At 38.1% G+C, this 16,774-nt stretch overlaps 1 protein-coding gene across 1 annotated transcript; it reads left to right on the forward strand.

Annotated features, from left to right (window-relative positions):
• The first annotated feature begins 945 nt into the window (after positions 1–945).
• pparg (peroxisome proliferator-activated receptor gamma) lies at positions 946–14,790 on the forward strand. Its single transcript, XM_079217940.1, has 8 exons — positions 946–1,242; positions 1,652–1,818; positions 5,290–5,428; positions 9,345–9,544; positions 11,720–11,837; positions 12,092–12,288; positions 12,417–12,660; positions 13,527–14,790. The coding sequence occupies exons 1-8, from the start codon at positions 948–950 to the stop codon at positions 13,772–13,774; spliced, it is 1,608 nt and encodes a 535-aa protein (XP_079074066.1). The 5' UTR covers positions 946–947; the 3' UTR covers positions 13,775–14,790.
• Positions 14,791–16,774: the final 1,984 nt, after the last annotated feature.

Genomic DNA, 16,774 nt, shown 5'->3' on the forward strand with positions numbered 1-16,774 from the left:
AACATAATATACAATATTCTTGTTATTGTCAAAAGCAATTCTTGAAAAGACCAAAACCAACAATTAATTGATCTACTGACGAATATTATCTGAAAAACACACAACTGACATGTTCCTTCATTATGATGAACATTGGGCACTTTAATTCATTTTGAGTCAGTCACACATACACAAACCTGCTGCTGTAGAAACTTCCACAGCTTAAAATAGTCAGCATTTTCATATTTAGAGTTATTTTAAGATTGAAAACAAAATATAACTGTGACCTGTTTCTCTAGATTTACAAGCAAGAAAAAAGCCCTAGAAGTTCAAACCAGCTCTGATGTTGGAACAATGCCACCGCGGTTCTTAATTAACAATGGGTAACACATTTCGACACTCAGAAGGTGCAGGCCGTGTCACATCTTTGGCCCCAGACAGACAGAGGCTCAAACAGTCCTGCTCTCTGTGTTCTTTGGTTGGGCAATCACACAGCGAGGCACCCAAACAGCAACAGAGGAAGACAGTGTTTTGAGCAGAAGAAACGCTCCTCAATGCCAGAGTTCGTCTTGTACTCACTGTGACACAATCTGACTCCCTGTTTACCAGATAACAGACAGACTGCAGGAACGGGCTGGAGTGCCGGGGCCACTCCTGGAGTGTGTGTGTGTGTGTGTGTGTGTGGAGGGTGGCGGGAGGGCTTTGTTATGTTTGGGCTTTTCTGAATGGACATGTTTAATCATTAACACTATGTGCAACGCAGCATGTATATTTTCATTGTCATCTTTCTTTCTCCCTTCCTCCGTTTCTGTTTCTGTTTTATCTCATCCTCTCTCTCCAACTTTTCCTCTTCCTCACCCCTCTCTCTGCTTCTTCTAGTGTTTTCTTTTAACAAGGCCATATACAGTCAACAAAGGATATTGCATCAGCTGTTGTGTCACTGCTTCATCTCTCTCTCCATAGTAGACATGGTGGACACCCAGCAGCTCCTAGCTTGGCCCGTCGGGTTCAGTCTGAACGCCGTGGAGCTGTTGGAGCTGGACGACAGCTCCCACTCCCTCGACATGAAGCATTTGTCCACATTAGACTACGCCTCCATCTCGTCCTCCTCATCCATCCCGTCCTCCATGTCTCCCCCGCTTTTATCCTCCATCTCCTCTGCCTGTGTGGCCTATGACCCCAGACCATCGCAGAACGAAGAACAAATGACCAACATGGACTACACAAACATGCACAGCTACAGAACAGAGCCAGACACGCACAGTAAGTCCAGTCTATGTAATGGGGTAACCAGCCCTAAAATGTATGTAGTTACTTAATGCTGATTTTAGGAAATGCACACACAGCTTAGCGGCTAAATTCAACCACAGGAAGTAGAAATTGAATAATTTGCTTAAGTCCTGGTTGAAGAAAGTTTTCATATGAAAATACATCAACCACATTTAAAAGAGAGTTGCTCAAGATATTGATTTGCACTTGTGCTTAAAACATAAGAATAGTGGTGACTGCCTGTTATAGTTTACATTACAGGAAGCATATAGAAAGAAACCTGGATAAAATTAACTGAGTATTAAATCTGTGGATATAAAGTGAAGTAGGAAAGTTTGAGTTTTCTATCTGTCTGCCTACTTGGTGTCCTACTGTTCCTGCCTGATGATGTTTTTGCTATCAGATTTGATCAAGCTGGAGCCGGACTCGCCTCCACAGTACTCTGACAATCCCGTGTTCTCCAAGCTCCAGGACGATACATCGCCATCAGCGCTAAACATTGAGTGCCGTGTGTGTGGAGATAAAGCTTCAGGGTTTCACTATGGCGTCCATGCCTGTGAGGGCTGTAAGGTAGGACCAAAAGATTATCATGAGTGTATGAAACTTTAGATCAGAGGTGTCAAACTCATTTTCACCCCGGGCCACATCAGCATCATGGTCGCACTCAAAGGGCCGGTTGTAACTGTACAGTGGCGGGCCGTGGATTTTCTACCTGCGCAATCAGTGGATCAGCTGTTCGGCGCTCCCCCGCAAGATAAACATTCAAATTTCTCTGTTACTATGACATAAATCCATTTAATTTAGGGTTAAGACACCCACATTAATCTATCAAAGATCAAACTTAAAACAGATGAAAATAACAAAGACAAAGATTAAACGCATGTTATTATATTAACTTTGTTCAAAGCTTTTTTGTCACAGTTGAGAAGGACATAACTCTAATAAGAACATGCATCTGATCTGGAGCAGTGATCCCCTGGTCTGGCTGCAGGACTCACCATCACCCCTGGAATGACCTGCCGAGATCCAAAGCGAGGAACATTTTCAACTTCTCAATTTGATTTAATGAAAATATGGTGCCGTTTAAACCTGAGATAGTATCACAGTATGCCAAACACAGAAATATTCCCCCTTACACTCAATTAAAAAACAAAAAGTGCATTTTAAAGGACACAGGGTAATACAACACACATAATCATTGTATAACTTCAGCCTTTTTTAACATAACATAAATTAAAAAAAGGTTGGGAATGAAGCAAACAAAATTTGTAATCTGTACACATAACATCCTGTCCCGGGGCCTCACATCAGATCAGGAAAAACTCCCCAAATAAAGATAGTAAAAACCCTTTCACAGGGAAAAAAGGAAGAAGCCTTCAATAGAGCAACAGAGAAGGATCCCTCTCCCCGGATGGACAGAAGCAACAGATGTAATGTGACCAGCATGAACAACGTAACATAGTTACAGTACATTCAATGAATATGACAGGAATTGAATAAATGGCACTCTGCTGCATTACAAAGTCCCTTCAAAATAAAAGCACAGATTTATTATTTTTTTGCCTATACAAAGGCCCGTGACAGACTGAAAACGGGTCGATTTCATGCCTTTCAAGGCATCGCGGGTCACATAAAATGACGTGGCAGGCCGGATTCGGCTCGCGGGCCTTGAGTTTGACACCAGTGCTTTAGATTATGTTATCAAATAATCTGCTGATTATTTCCTGAACTAATGAAAGTGACTTGGCTTTTTTTGTATGACCAAGATGTGCAATTTTCTATCCCAAAAGATACAAAGCAGCAAATTCTGGCTGGAAATAGCTTATGGTTTAAATTTTCACTTTTCAAAAATACTTTGATTTTGATTCAGTCAGTTATCAAAATCGTTGCAGATCAATTGCAATGTTGAATTCCACTCTACATTGCACATCACCCCGAGCAGACTGACTGCTTTGTGGCGCTTCAGGCATCTCAAACCTGAAAGTGTATTATTTTTTAAGGGTATTTCTGTCTGTGTTGGTAAGAGCGGACACATGCCGTCATATTGTATAGTTTTGAAGAGAAATTTTAGAAATTCTGGCCACCAATTACTTTGAGAGATGCATACTATTCAATTGCAGTGCACAACAGTGAAGTATAAAATGATTGCTGCTCTCAAAAAAAAAAAAAAAAAAAACAGAAACGGATAGTCATACCACCCAAGAGTCTTGTCAGGAAACACCAACTGTTACTGCAAATTGTTAAGTTTAGTTTCCTTGCCAGTCTTCCTTTTTCTGTCACCACGTGTCACTCGCAGGGGAAACATGTTTGTGAAATAAATAATTATATAATGCATTTTTAATCTTTTGGATGTCTGTCACTTTAACCACAAGCCCCCATACATGTCTCACTCTGCAAGGAGCTCAACAAAGACTTGTGCTTCTACAGACGCACACCCAGCACCTTAAACACGGCCTGTTTGTCAGTCAGTATAGAGTATAAATAACTAATAGAGTGCGGGGGAAGTTTCACAACTTTTTTCCTTTTCTTTGAAACACTGAGACATTATAAGAAGAGGAGCATTCAATTGTGACTTTGTCCTTCAAAGATATGTGAAATGGATTTTCAAAAACAGCAGCAGTATTTCATAGTTTTTTTTTTTTTCCGGTTTGGTTCCAAGAATATTTCACAGGTCTGACATATTCACAGGTCTGATACATATATATATAAATATATGTGTGTGTGTGTGTGTGTGTGTGTGTGTGTGTGTGTGTGTGTGTGTGTGTGTGTGTGTGTGTGTGTGTGTGTGTGTGTGTGTGGGTGTGTGTGGGTGTGTGTGGGTGTGTGTGTGTGTGTGTTTAGTAGGAATGAACCATCTTAGAGCCACAGATTGGGCAGGGAAGTCAGAAAATATTGAGATAGGACTAACTCATTATTGGTTGTTGTTTAATGGTATTTGTTAATATGCAAAATACAAAATATTTATCCATTGTTATAATAAAGCACGCCCACTAACTACAGCTTTGACCATGACCGTCGGGTTGAATCAGCACAACTGTTGTGTTGGATTTACTACAAGGTACAAAGCCCTTAGTCTCAGTCATACTGTACCTTCAGAGGCTGAATGATGGTCAGGCACAGTAGTCATTGTTCTGCTCAAGTCTCAGGGGAGACTCACCAGAAGAGGGGGTCAGCCAAGCAGGCAAACACCTAATTGTTTCAAAACAGAAAACATTCTTTATGGAGGTGGAGCCTTGACCCCCTTTAACTTCCTCCTTCTTTAAATAACCTACGATCAAAAAAGGAACATCTGTGGATAAAAGAATGCAGACCAGCCTTCACATAGCACAAGTCCACATGTGGATTTGTATGCTCACAAAGACGGTCAATAAAATTCTCCTCGTAAAATTTACAGCCTTCAGGTTTTTCTTTTTGTGTCTTTTCAATTCATCTTTCCAATAGCTTTCTTAGTCAGTTGAGACAAATACCAGCCATCAGAAACCCTGTGACTGCATGTAGGAGTGTGTGTTGGCAGTTTGACCATGGCTACATAGTAACTAGCTGAGATAAGCAAACGTCTTGTGGTCTTTTGGTCCTAAGGTTGAAAGCATCAAAGCATTAATCCACCCTGAAACGCAATCTGCTTCTAAACACACTTGTTGCCAGTATAATGGACTTCCTCAGATTAGAAATAACCAGATATCTAATCTGCATCATCAGTAAATATGTGGTCTCAACAACACACTTTAATCACATATTGAATATTGAAGTAAAACGTGTAATACAAAAAAAAAAAATCATGATTAATTGTTCGACCTTCTATCCTTTCATGTCTCAACTAAATTTATTTCTATATTTATTAGACAGATACAGTACTAGGAAAATACTTTACTTTATGTCTTATCATACTTTTGTTGACTTATTTGGCAAAACAAATAGTCTCTCAGTCCTATTCTTTTCACTTTTCTCAGGTAAATGCCTGAATTCTTTAAAAGGTGCAGATTTAGCAGAGAACAGCAAATGTAAAAATCTCTTATTGTCTCTTTGTTTTCTCTCTCTTAGGGTTTCTTCAGACGCACAATCAGGTTAAAGTTGGTATATGACCACTGTGATCTTCACTGTCGCATTCACAAGAAGTCCCGCAACAAATGCCAATACTGTCGCTTCCAGAAGTGCCTCAACGTCGGCATGTCACACAACGGTAAGACGGTGATTCTGTCTCACACACCTTTTAGAACCATGAGTACGTGTGAATTGAAAAGCTGAACTACACAATGATAAGAGAGGTCAAAGCTTGTGTACATTGAGGTGTTTTCTATGTGGTGCTTTTTCTTCAGACACAAATTACCCTCCATTCCATTTACTATAAATAAGCAAACATTGGTTACTCCTCCTTGCAGACCAACTCTTCTGCCTATGATGCCCCATGAGAACAGCAGATACATCTTCACCAAACTGCTGCTAATTTGGTCTCTGCTGTGGTGGTAATATATGCAGCGATGTACAATACTGCCCTACATGTTGCCAGTTGCTTCCTCCATGGTCTTCGACCGGTATCGTATGTTTCGTCCCATCGCTCGTGCAATGTACCTGCCACCCAAACAGCAAGAGTCAAAGAGGCTAACTTTACACAATTGATTTATAGTTAGTTGGTTGTATCTTTTTATTGTCACATTGATACACATTGTAAGTGAGCCAGAGTTAGCCAAAAGGCCCTTTTTCATCTCTGGTCCTTCAAAAAAGCATGCAGCAAAGAAATAATACAAAACATAACAGCTTGTACTTTACAAGCAATTGCTATTATATTTTTTGGGTGATTACACAACACCCATTGTGCACACACTGTTCATATATCTTTAGAAAATGTTGTCAATGATAAAAACACAATAAAAAAATCAGATACAATATGGGTGTAGCCACGCTACACCCATATTGTATCTATTATTGTATCTATCACATTGTATCTATTATTGTATCTATTACATTACGTATCTATACATGCAAGATCGGGGTAGAGATGCACCAAATCCTGCAAGGTCGCGAGAAACGTCCGACACCTCCCACGCTCAGCGGCCTGTGGGTCGATCAATCAGGCTGTCAAGTTGCAGTTCACTGCTGCTGCTTCTGCTGTTATTGCCGGTTAGATTCACAAGCTATGTTTTATTAGAGGTTTTTGTTAGTTTACATTTATAGACAAAAAAAACTATTTGATATTTATGATATATTATTTAGTAAAAGCTACCAGACAAGTGGGATATCTAGATAAATCATGTATTTAATGATACAATGTTCTTTGCCCTCACTCATGACTGTTCAGCTGTAGAAAAGGTTGTTTTGTTCGCCTTGGTTGGTCATTGAAACCTTTTTATATGAATGCTGACTCTACCTTCCCAGGTGAGTCTCAGCATGGGCCTGTACCACTGTGTGGGCGGGGACAGGTGGTGCTTGATTGACAGCATAAGAAGATGTACAATCAGATACATAATTGAAAACAGCTGTGTGGTTCTGCAGGGCTTCTAGCCATCTACAACTGGTGTCAACATGTATTATATTACAATACACACTCAATAGTTTGCTTTATAGTGAGAGCATTTACTGAGATTTACATCACTCATGAAATATCACAATTTTGCGTTTTCACCGACGGTTCCTTTTCGCATCTATAAAAGAGCATTGCCTATATCTCTCTCACACTAATACATCCAATTGACCTGACCTTGTGTTCCATTGTGGGGATTTTTGAGGGCACGACAAAAATGGGGCTTCATCCGCAGAATGTCTGTCCAGCTTTAAACGTCCATTCGGGTTTAAATGCTTGTTTGATGACAGATACTACAACTTCTGGCCTTAACCAAGACTCTTGGCTGGCATTGCAATTTGAGTCGGTTGAGGGACTTTAAGGCTCTGTGATATGCACTGAAGTCTTTCAGCGAGTGAGCTTACTTTTTTCTTCTTAGAAACCTTTTGTAGTTTGTAAATATATATATATATATATATATATATATATATATATATATATATATATATATATATATATATGTATGTATATATAAAAATGTATACATATATATATATATAAATTTCAAAATAAATATGTCTGTTTCACCTCTCTGGTTTCTTTATCTCCCTGTCCTTGCCTATTTCATGAGGTATAGCTGGTTCCTATTGAAATATTTATGTGTCTGGGTTTTTTATTTATCAATGACGGACATCTCAGAGGCCATAAACCACAACTGATTTCTCCAAACTGCTGTGTCACTGCTGCGGGCTCGATGCCAGTTGGTGGAAGGGCAACTTTAGATGGTATTCATTTGCTTAAGGTGTGCTTTCATCACACAGTCAGCATTACACAATCACATACACTGCTAAACAATCACTACATAATGCTCAGTAAATGCTGTGCAGGAGCTTGAATGGAGGATAATTAATGACTTTCACTAACCGAAAAAAGAGGGTTCAACCATTTTACAACATAGCCGAAAATTTCAGTTAGATTACAAAGATTATTTTCATCACATTCACAATAAAATCCAGAATACCTTTGTTATGTGTAATGCAACCTAATATACAGTATAGTGATATAGTGATTTATAACATGGGTAATGGAAAATCAGTTGGAAATAGATTAATAGGTATTGTTTTTCATTGAAAGAAATATAACCACTTTGGATATATATATATATATATATATATATATATATATATATATATATATATATATATATATATATATATATATATATATATATATATACTTGGATATATATATATATATGGATATATATATATAAATATATATATATATATTTGGATATATATATATTATATATTTGGATATATATATATCCAAATATATATATATATATATATATATATATATATATATATATATATATATATATATATATATATATATATATATATATATATATATATATATATATATCCAAAGTCTGTTACATTTCAAACAGCGTCGGAAAATCTGACAAACCATCCCCTAAGATTTGTTTTAATGTTAAAACATTTGTGAATGTATTAAGCATATCAAACGCATAAAATGAATCCTAAAATACATAAACATTTGGAATTTCTTGCACACCCATCCTTTTAAAAAGGGAAACTAGATCCGTTGGGTGTTTGTAATTGCACCGTGTAAAATAACCTGCAGCAACCTGTGGAGACGGGAGGAGAAAAGAGACTTGTGAAAGTGTATGAGATCATCATTACCAACTAAATACATACATGTATTATTAAATTACATTTGGTAATTGCTTAATGAGACACGCCTCATAAAATTACAGGAGAATAATTGGTTGCGTGTTGTTGCCAGTTGATTTTCCTGTTCCTGAATGATAATATAAGCTCTGGCTCACTTGTAGAAGTTGTCTGAGCGGTGATTTGCATGCCTCTTCAAACATCTTGTGTTCCAAAACATATTGTTAAGTAACAGCTACAATTTCACCCATCTGAAGTGAATTCTCCCCTATTTTAATGTAATTATTCTTCAATGTGTTTTGATTCTGTATTTAGCAATAAAGTGTTTGCTGCAGATAGCCGCTCATTTTGTGGACATTTGCTGGTCAATCTGATCCTTTGATCCCTGTCCAAATATTAGAGATATGATAGAAATTAGACAACATTCTGAAAATCATGTATGTATATATACATTAATTTCAACATACCATTAGCATAAACAATCTTAGCAGCCTTGTGTTGCAGGAGTTTCATTCTGAGTTTTAGAGGTCATATGAAATGGATTTGAGATGGTACATTTTGTCAGCGGAATGATGAAAATTGGCAGGATTGCGACTTTAATGTCAAATGTACACGGATGTTCGTCGTCACTTTGTTTTGGATAAGTTGTTGTTATATTATTGTTATTATATTGTTGTTATATATTATATTGTTGTTATATTTATAACGTGGCCGGAGGAAGTTACACTGATGGTTTGTAGAATTGTTTTTACATTTATTGTTTAGTGTCGTGTTCATGCAGTGATTGTTCCTGCATACTGTATGTTTCTGTGTGTGCTCTTACATACTGTATCTGCCTGTGTGCCAACCTGTGTCTATTTGTGTGCTAATGTGTGTTTGTGTCTGTCTGTTTTCTTTCCCAGCCATTCGTTTTGGCCGAATGCCCCAGGCAGAGAAGGAGAAACTGCTAGCTGAGTTCTCATCGGACGTGGTGCACATGCACCCGGAGGCAGCAGATCTGAGGGCTCTGTCCCGACATCTGTATGAGGCCTATCTGAAATACTTCCCCCTCACCAAGGTCAAGGCCAGGGCCATCCTCTCTGGGAAGACCGGAGATAACGTGGTAAGCAGCACTGCATAATTCTGCTTTACCTCGATGTGTATGTATCTATAATGGTGGGGGAGTGCTCTACATTGCATGCATGCGCAAAAGACCTATTGTTAATTTGTCTCCTGGATATCACAGTACAGTCAGTATATTATAGACCTTTTGTTATATATAGGTCAGTATTTTTTTTTATGAATCCCACTGCGTCATATCACATAATTACCTCAATTTTCTCCCATGCGCAGCCTTGAGTTTTAAATGAAATAATCAGTTTATCTGAAAAATAATAATGGTAAACAATACAAGCTTAAAGTGACGGAGTTTACAAGCTTTACACTTTTAAACTGTTTTTTGCCACGCTCAGCGTAGTTCAGATAAGGTCTTTTCAGGCTATTATTTCTGCTCTAACAGGAAAAGTTGATGTACTGGTTTGTACGTGTGTTGGCTGTTATAAAACAGCTCAGGTTACAGTGGTAAAGCTATGCAACAGGATATATACAGTAAACGCTTCAACGTCCCTACTCAACAAATCAAACTAATTTAAGAAGACATTTGGTATTTTGTAAGTGGACTGTAGGAAATGTGTTGGCCAAAAGTGAGATATCATATTTCTGTGTATTTGTATGTACGTTTTGAGATATTGAATCTCAGTATTTAAAAGAGACCTAAAAGAGACCCTGAATTAGACAAGACAAAAGAAAACTGTGGTAAATATTGAATAATGATTTGTGTTTGTGGTGTTGACTTCAGTCTTATGGTTGATCTCAAAATAACTGGTATGATACTTTTATAAAAGGTCAATGGCTGAAATAAGGCAAACATGAAATGTGATTAAGTAATCTTCCTTCGGTGAAACCTAATCAAAAGTCTGGTTGAAATAAATATATTTTAATATTACTGAACAAGTAATCTGAACCAATTTAGTAGATTGTCATTAAAATTAAGTAAAGGCCTTGAATTAAACGCATGGATCAAGCACGTTACAGACATATTTACATTTAATTCAAGTATAGTTCTGATGTGAATAGTGTACAGTGAATTATTGCAAATCAACCAAAATGCACCAGATACAGTTAAGTAGTAATTATAATGATTACTATTGTTGTTGTTGTTAATATTATTGGCTCTATATGTGTGGCCGCAGCAGCATCTGAGTCTTTTTCTTCTTCCCTTTTCTGTTGCCTCTCTCTGCAAAGTCGGATGAGTTCAAGGCTGCTCCGCCCCCCGTTCTTTTGATTGTTATGACTGTTCATCACAGCGACAGCAGCCAAATGGCTCAGCATTATCTGTTGGTTGGAGGAAGTCTTGGGTTATTTACTAAACCGCAGCGAACCTCCTGAAACAAATCGGGAGTCAATGGTTTTATCTTTTGTAGAATATTTACATTGTTTAACACGTGGCGCCTTGATATGAGTTGACGGGATCAATGTTTTAATCCGCTAGCACTCCAGACGCACCATCAGAGGGGAAGGAAGACACATTTCCTACTAAATTATTTTGACTGGGAACACTTTGTGCTTTGCTAAAGTTAGTTAACATCAGACAACTTCTCACTGAGTGAGTCTGCACCAAGTAGTGTATAGAACGGAGCAAGGGATCATTTTAATGCTCATAAATTAAACTTTTCATTTATAAAAGAATGCATGTGATATTTCTTCTTTCAAAACTTACATAGTTGTGTTTTAAATGTTTTTATTTCAAAATTGACTGCCCTAAACTTCCATACAAACATTTATATGCAGGGTATATGCATCTATTTCACTCACATATGATATTATTATTTATTTTATATCGTTTTGTGGTGTAATAATGAGAATTACAGCCAACAATACTGTTGGCTGTAATTCTCATTATTAATTTCACTGCTATGGTAAAGGAAGATTTAAGTATATGAATGTTGCCATTCATAATTCAGGGCGGTGCATGTCTTTGCCAGTGTTTCACCTGTAAGTGCGACTTTAACATAGTTATGCTTCAGTTACCTGTTAATGTTGTTTTTGTCTGGTCCTGCCTTCAGAAAAAATATATTTGCTTTACCTGTGTGTGAGCCATGACCAAGGTGTACACGCAGAATGTATGATTACATCTGAAGCTCACGGGTCCTCAGAAGACCTTTGAAAAGCTAGCACTGTTTCTTTTTTTTCTTCCTACAAATCCCTCTTCTTCCATTTCTTTCTTCTCAACCTGCAGCCTTTTGTCATCCATGACATGAAGTCTCTCATGGAAGGAGAGCAGTTTATTAATTGTAAGCAGATGCCCATCCAGGACCAACAGCAGCAGTCATCCGTCCTAACAGCAGGATTTGGAGGTTAGAGATACAAAATTATCTTTGTCATGATGTTTTAAGTTTGCTTTTGTATTGTTTTCTTCCCTATCTTTGTGACCCGATAATTCAATTGCCGTCCCACAATGGTACTTTCCTCGTTGAATTGGTCTTAAAAACTTTGGCTGCTTTTTGCACTGAAGATGTATAAAACATTGGTCTAGTTTTTCTTGTAATGCTGCAACTGAACTGCCTCATCAGACTTCCATTCTTTCTGTGCATATCTCATCCGATTTCAGGAATCTTAGGAGCTCACCAGGAGTCAGAGTATGGCTTTTTGGGAATGGGAATGAGCATCAGCGGACAGGCTCCAACAGACGCTTTGGAGCTGCGTTTCTTCCACAGCTGTCAATCACGTTCGGCCGAAGCAGTGAGAGAAGTGACAGAGTTCGCCAAGAGTATCCCAGGATTCATAGATCTGGATCTCAATGATCAGGTGAGAGGTGGAGGCAGTGAGTGTACTTCTCTGTAAAACCACTATTAATCATTATAGCGTTACCATTTTTAGCCGTCGTTCCTGAAGAGCTAATCAGCATCAACTCTTCATGTCAACCCTTTTACCAGGTGACTTTGCTGAAGTACGGTGTGATCGAGGTCCTGATCATCATGATGGCACCTCTGATGAACAAAGACGGGACCCTGATCTCTTACGGACAGATCTTCATGACGCGGGAGTTCCTCAAGAGTCTCAGGAAACCTTTCAGTCAAATGATGGAACCAAAGTTTGAGTTCTCAGTCAAATTCAACACGCTGGAGCTGGACGACAGCGACATGGCACTGTTTCTGGCTGTCATTATCCTCAGTGGGGGTGGGTTTTTTCACAGGATTCGTTGTAGCTTATTCTGAATCGGATTTAAGGATTAATTTGATTTCACTCATGTCTGTCTGTTAATATAAAGCTGAAGCCAGAAGAGGTTACGTATTAGCTTTAGAGTCTTTATAAGTGTTAATGTTACATCTTTCATACAAATGTGGCATCAAAGACAGCACAAAAGAACTGTGTTGGTGTCTTTACTGCGGGAGAATGCTACCAAGCTGTAACAACATTATATGCACACTCAGCCTTATAGTGCAGAATGGTATGTGTATAATTATGTTAAAAACGTAACTGTGAGCAATACGATACATATATTTTATGATCTTGTAGTCATTTCTGGCAAATAGGCAATAGGACAATGTAGTTCTCTGTGAATGTTTAGTGCAGCTGTCTGCTGTTTACAATCTAAGTTCAGAACCCACAGCATTATGCACACTATCTATGGCCAGCCTTGACCCATTTATCAGTTTGCAGGGAGGCTTCATGTGGGAGCAAGAAACAGTTTAATATCTTAACCTTTCTTGTAACAGCAAACAAAACCAACCTCCCTCAGAAACCCAAACTATGTGGTTTAATATTGCTAGTTAGCGTGTGACCACTTGATAAAATTCTGGCCTTGAACCTTTATAAGGTTGAAACATCAGACATTTAAGTCAATTATTAACATAAACAACTAAGATTATGGCTTGAAATAAAGATAAGAATGCTTTTGTAAATAATAATTACAGCTTTGTTGTGTAATAAGGGCCATCTTAATTAAGTGTGTTTCAACCAACAGATATGTTGACCTCAGAGATACTTAATGTATCCCCAGAAATGTCACTGATTTATCCTCCTTGTCTCTGTCACCCGTCCAGACCGCCCAGGCCTGCTGAACGTGAAGCCCATTGAGCAGCTTCAGGAGACGGTGCTCCATTCGCTTGAGCTGCAGCTTAAGCTAAACCACCCAGACTCTCTGCAACTGTTCGCCAAGCTGCTCCAGAAAATGACTGACCTTCGTCAGATTGTGACCAACCACGTCCACCTCATCCAGCTGCTGAAGAAGACGGAGGTGGACATGTGCTTACACCCGCTACTGCAGGAGATCATGAAAGACTTGTATTAGAATTCAATAGGAGAAAAGGACAAGTAGTGAAAGTGGCATAAAAGAGAGAATAAAGAGATTGTATTATTAAAACCATGACTTGTGAAATCATAATGATAAAGTACTTTGTGCTGCTGGTGTGTTGAAATAAAGGGAGATAGCCAGACAGGCTGACTGAAATTGAGAAAGAGATGAGGAAGAACAGGAAAAGAGAAATCAAGGACAGAAAGACATAATCTGAGTGTTCGATCTTGTCTAGACAGCAGCAGAATAACTTGCAGCACAGTCATTTAGACACTGCTGAGCCCGGACACTTTGTGAACGAGTGGGCTGCCAACAAAATTACGAAACTACCACCAATCCGGACAAGCGTCTGTGACTAACTTAAAGAGTCAGGACTTTATGTTTTGCAAGCTGGAGCTTAAAATGGCGAAGCCTGCTTCGAGTGCCTTCATGAGAAATCACTGTGAATATGTTCACAACATGTGTTATACAGTAGCATATGCGTTGTACATGTGCAGCTTATCTAAATGTTGCGTTACAACCGGCATAGGCAGCGGCAGTGTGTACGTGCTTCAATACCTCTGTGAACGCAAACAAATGCATGAATGCTCACCTGCGCACACACAAAACAAAGCACTTGTCATTTTCTTTTTTGGCATCAGGGTGAAGGTGCTATCTTTTTTTAATCAGCTTTATACAAAGACAGAAATCAGATTATTTTCTGTAACGTACTTTAGTCCCGGCCACCTGCAGAAACTGTGAGAAAGTGTGAAGCCAACATGAGGCACATTACCATGACGGTGAACCCGTTTACGCCATATTGTGCCTTTAAGGATGGCTGTTTGACTCACATTTAGTGTGGAATCAAGGCCATCCAAAAAAAGATATATTACACATGTATAATGTATAATATAAATTCAAATGTATTATTTTTCTATGGATGAAATTGTCTGCTCAAACACACTTTTCAGCCTTGTTTTATTTTAAATTCTTAAAAAGTGTCTGAGTTATAATTTTTGCTATAAAGTTATTTTGTATCCATGCAAATGTCTACTATGTCTTGTTGGTTTTTTTTGGGGGGGAGGGGGGCTACAGACAAAAAGGGTTGGGTTAATACCAGAGGGGGTTGTTGTAAATAAAATATTTTCTAACTTTTTATTTGAAATCTGTGTCTTGCTTCAAGTCATTCGAGCAAACTTGCTATGTTCTGTCAAAAAACATTTCCTAATAATGTCTTTCTTGACAGCATTCCAGTCACCCAGACTCTAGAAATCTGTTTTGCAGTCATTACATCAGCTATCCTCAGTGTCTCTTACCAAACACACACACACACACACACACGCGCACACACACACACACACACACACACACACACACGCACACACACACACGCACACACCCTGATGGAGCAATTGCAACATCTGAACTCTGCTAAACCGTACCAGAAAACCAAAGTCTATGGATAGACGTTTGATCAGCAAGCGGGGAGGTTGTTTTATTTCTTTAATGTTTAATGTTTAAATTTAAGTTTAATGTTTTTCTGTCCTTTTTTATGGATCAATTTACAGTTAACCCTTAAAACAAATAGGATATAGAAGAGAAAGCAAACAACAATCAGGTCAGAGTCAAATTCAGGACAATGTAGCTCACTGAAACATCAGGTCACCAAAACAGAGGTTCATTGACACAGAGCCTTCGTCATATCTGGCGTTTACAAGTTACAAGTCTTTGAGTACACAAACTCACATATGCTTGCCTTTTTATGAGGAATACACACTATTTAGTATCAAGGTCCAAGCTCTCTTAGATTATTAGTAAGTATAACCTATAAGACACATTGAAAACACCTAGATAATATGTGCTTAAATTATATAATCAAAAAGGGGTTAGTAAGATTGTGATGTTCTGAATACGAATCAAAAGATTATCAGAGGTCTGTAGAACTTTTAGGTGGAAAAGGCAAAGGTCCCTTGTTTCTTTCTTTCTTTATGTTTAGTTTTTTTCAAATATATCTGATAGATCTTCATTTTGTGGTTTCTCGTTCTATGTTGAACCTCAAGAGAGCTTCTGGTTTTGGTGCTGAAACACAGGTGAGCCTCACATTGTCTGCCTCCTGCCTTTGTCTAACGCAATCCTTAGTTTAAGAAACACGTAATTCTATAAGGACCAAGCTTGTTGGTCTCTTAATGTTGGCTCTAAACTAGTAACACATACAGAACTTTAGCATATATATGACTATTTATAGAATATGTCTTTATAAAATTTGCCATACGTGATTATGCAGAATAAGCGGCTGCCTGTTATTGATGAAAACGACACAATAAGAGCAGCGACAGTGAACCAACCCAGTTGAAGTTGTGGCCACGAAACCAAAACAGCGAACCGATACACGAAAACGCTCCACAAAGCTGAGGAGAACTCAAAATTCAGCTGTTCGTCACTAGGAGATGTCGTCATTTGACACATTGTTCAAACAAAAAATATTGATTATAGCCACTTTAAATCATCAATGGTCCTTCAGTAGTAAATCATACTTACATCAGGTTGTCCATTCTTGCCCAAAGGACTATATTATATATGATAAGGAAAAATGTGACAACATTTGTTTTGATTTGTCTACAGTCTTGAAATCTGGTGCAGACATACTTTGAGCAAGACTTTTACAATACACGTTTTAAGATCACCTAAAAAAATCACACTTTTACCAATAAAAATCCCCAATGAAAATTAAAATACATTTTTATTTTGTATGTTAAGGCATTTCATACTATTCAAAAACAGAATATTATAAAGATATATTATTAAAATATAATTTTGAACACAGATTTGTGCTTCGGCAAGCTTGTGGGCACAAATAAGTTGAAGATAAACAATCAAATGTATCTTCCCTTGACTTTCACACGCCACATTATACCTACTTCTGCTCCTCATTCAAATTGATGTGAAACTTGAGAATTAAATTGTCTTGAAATGGGAGCGGGCACAAGTCTAAAAGACGTCTCAGGGCAGCAAGGAGGT

The sequence above is a fragment of the Taurulus bubalis genome (assembly GCF_910589615.1).
Source record: "Taurulus bubalis genome assembly, chromosome: 5".
Taxonomy (NCBI): domain Eukaryota; kingdom Metazoa; phylum Chordata; class Actinopteri; order Perciformes; family Cottidae; genus Taurulus; species Taurulus bubalis.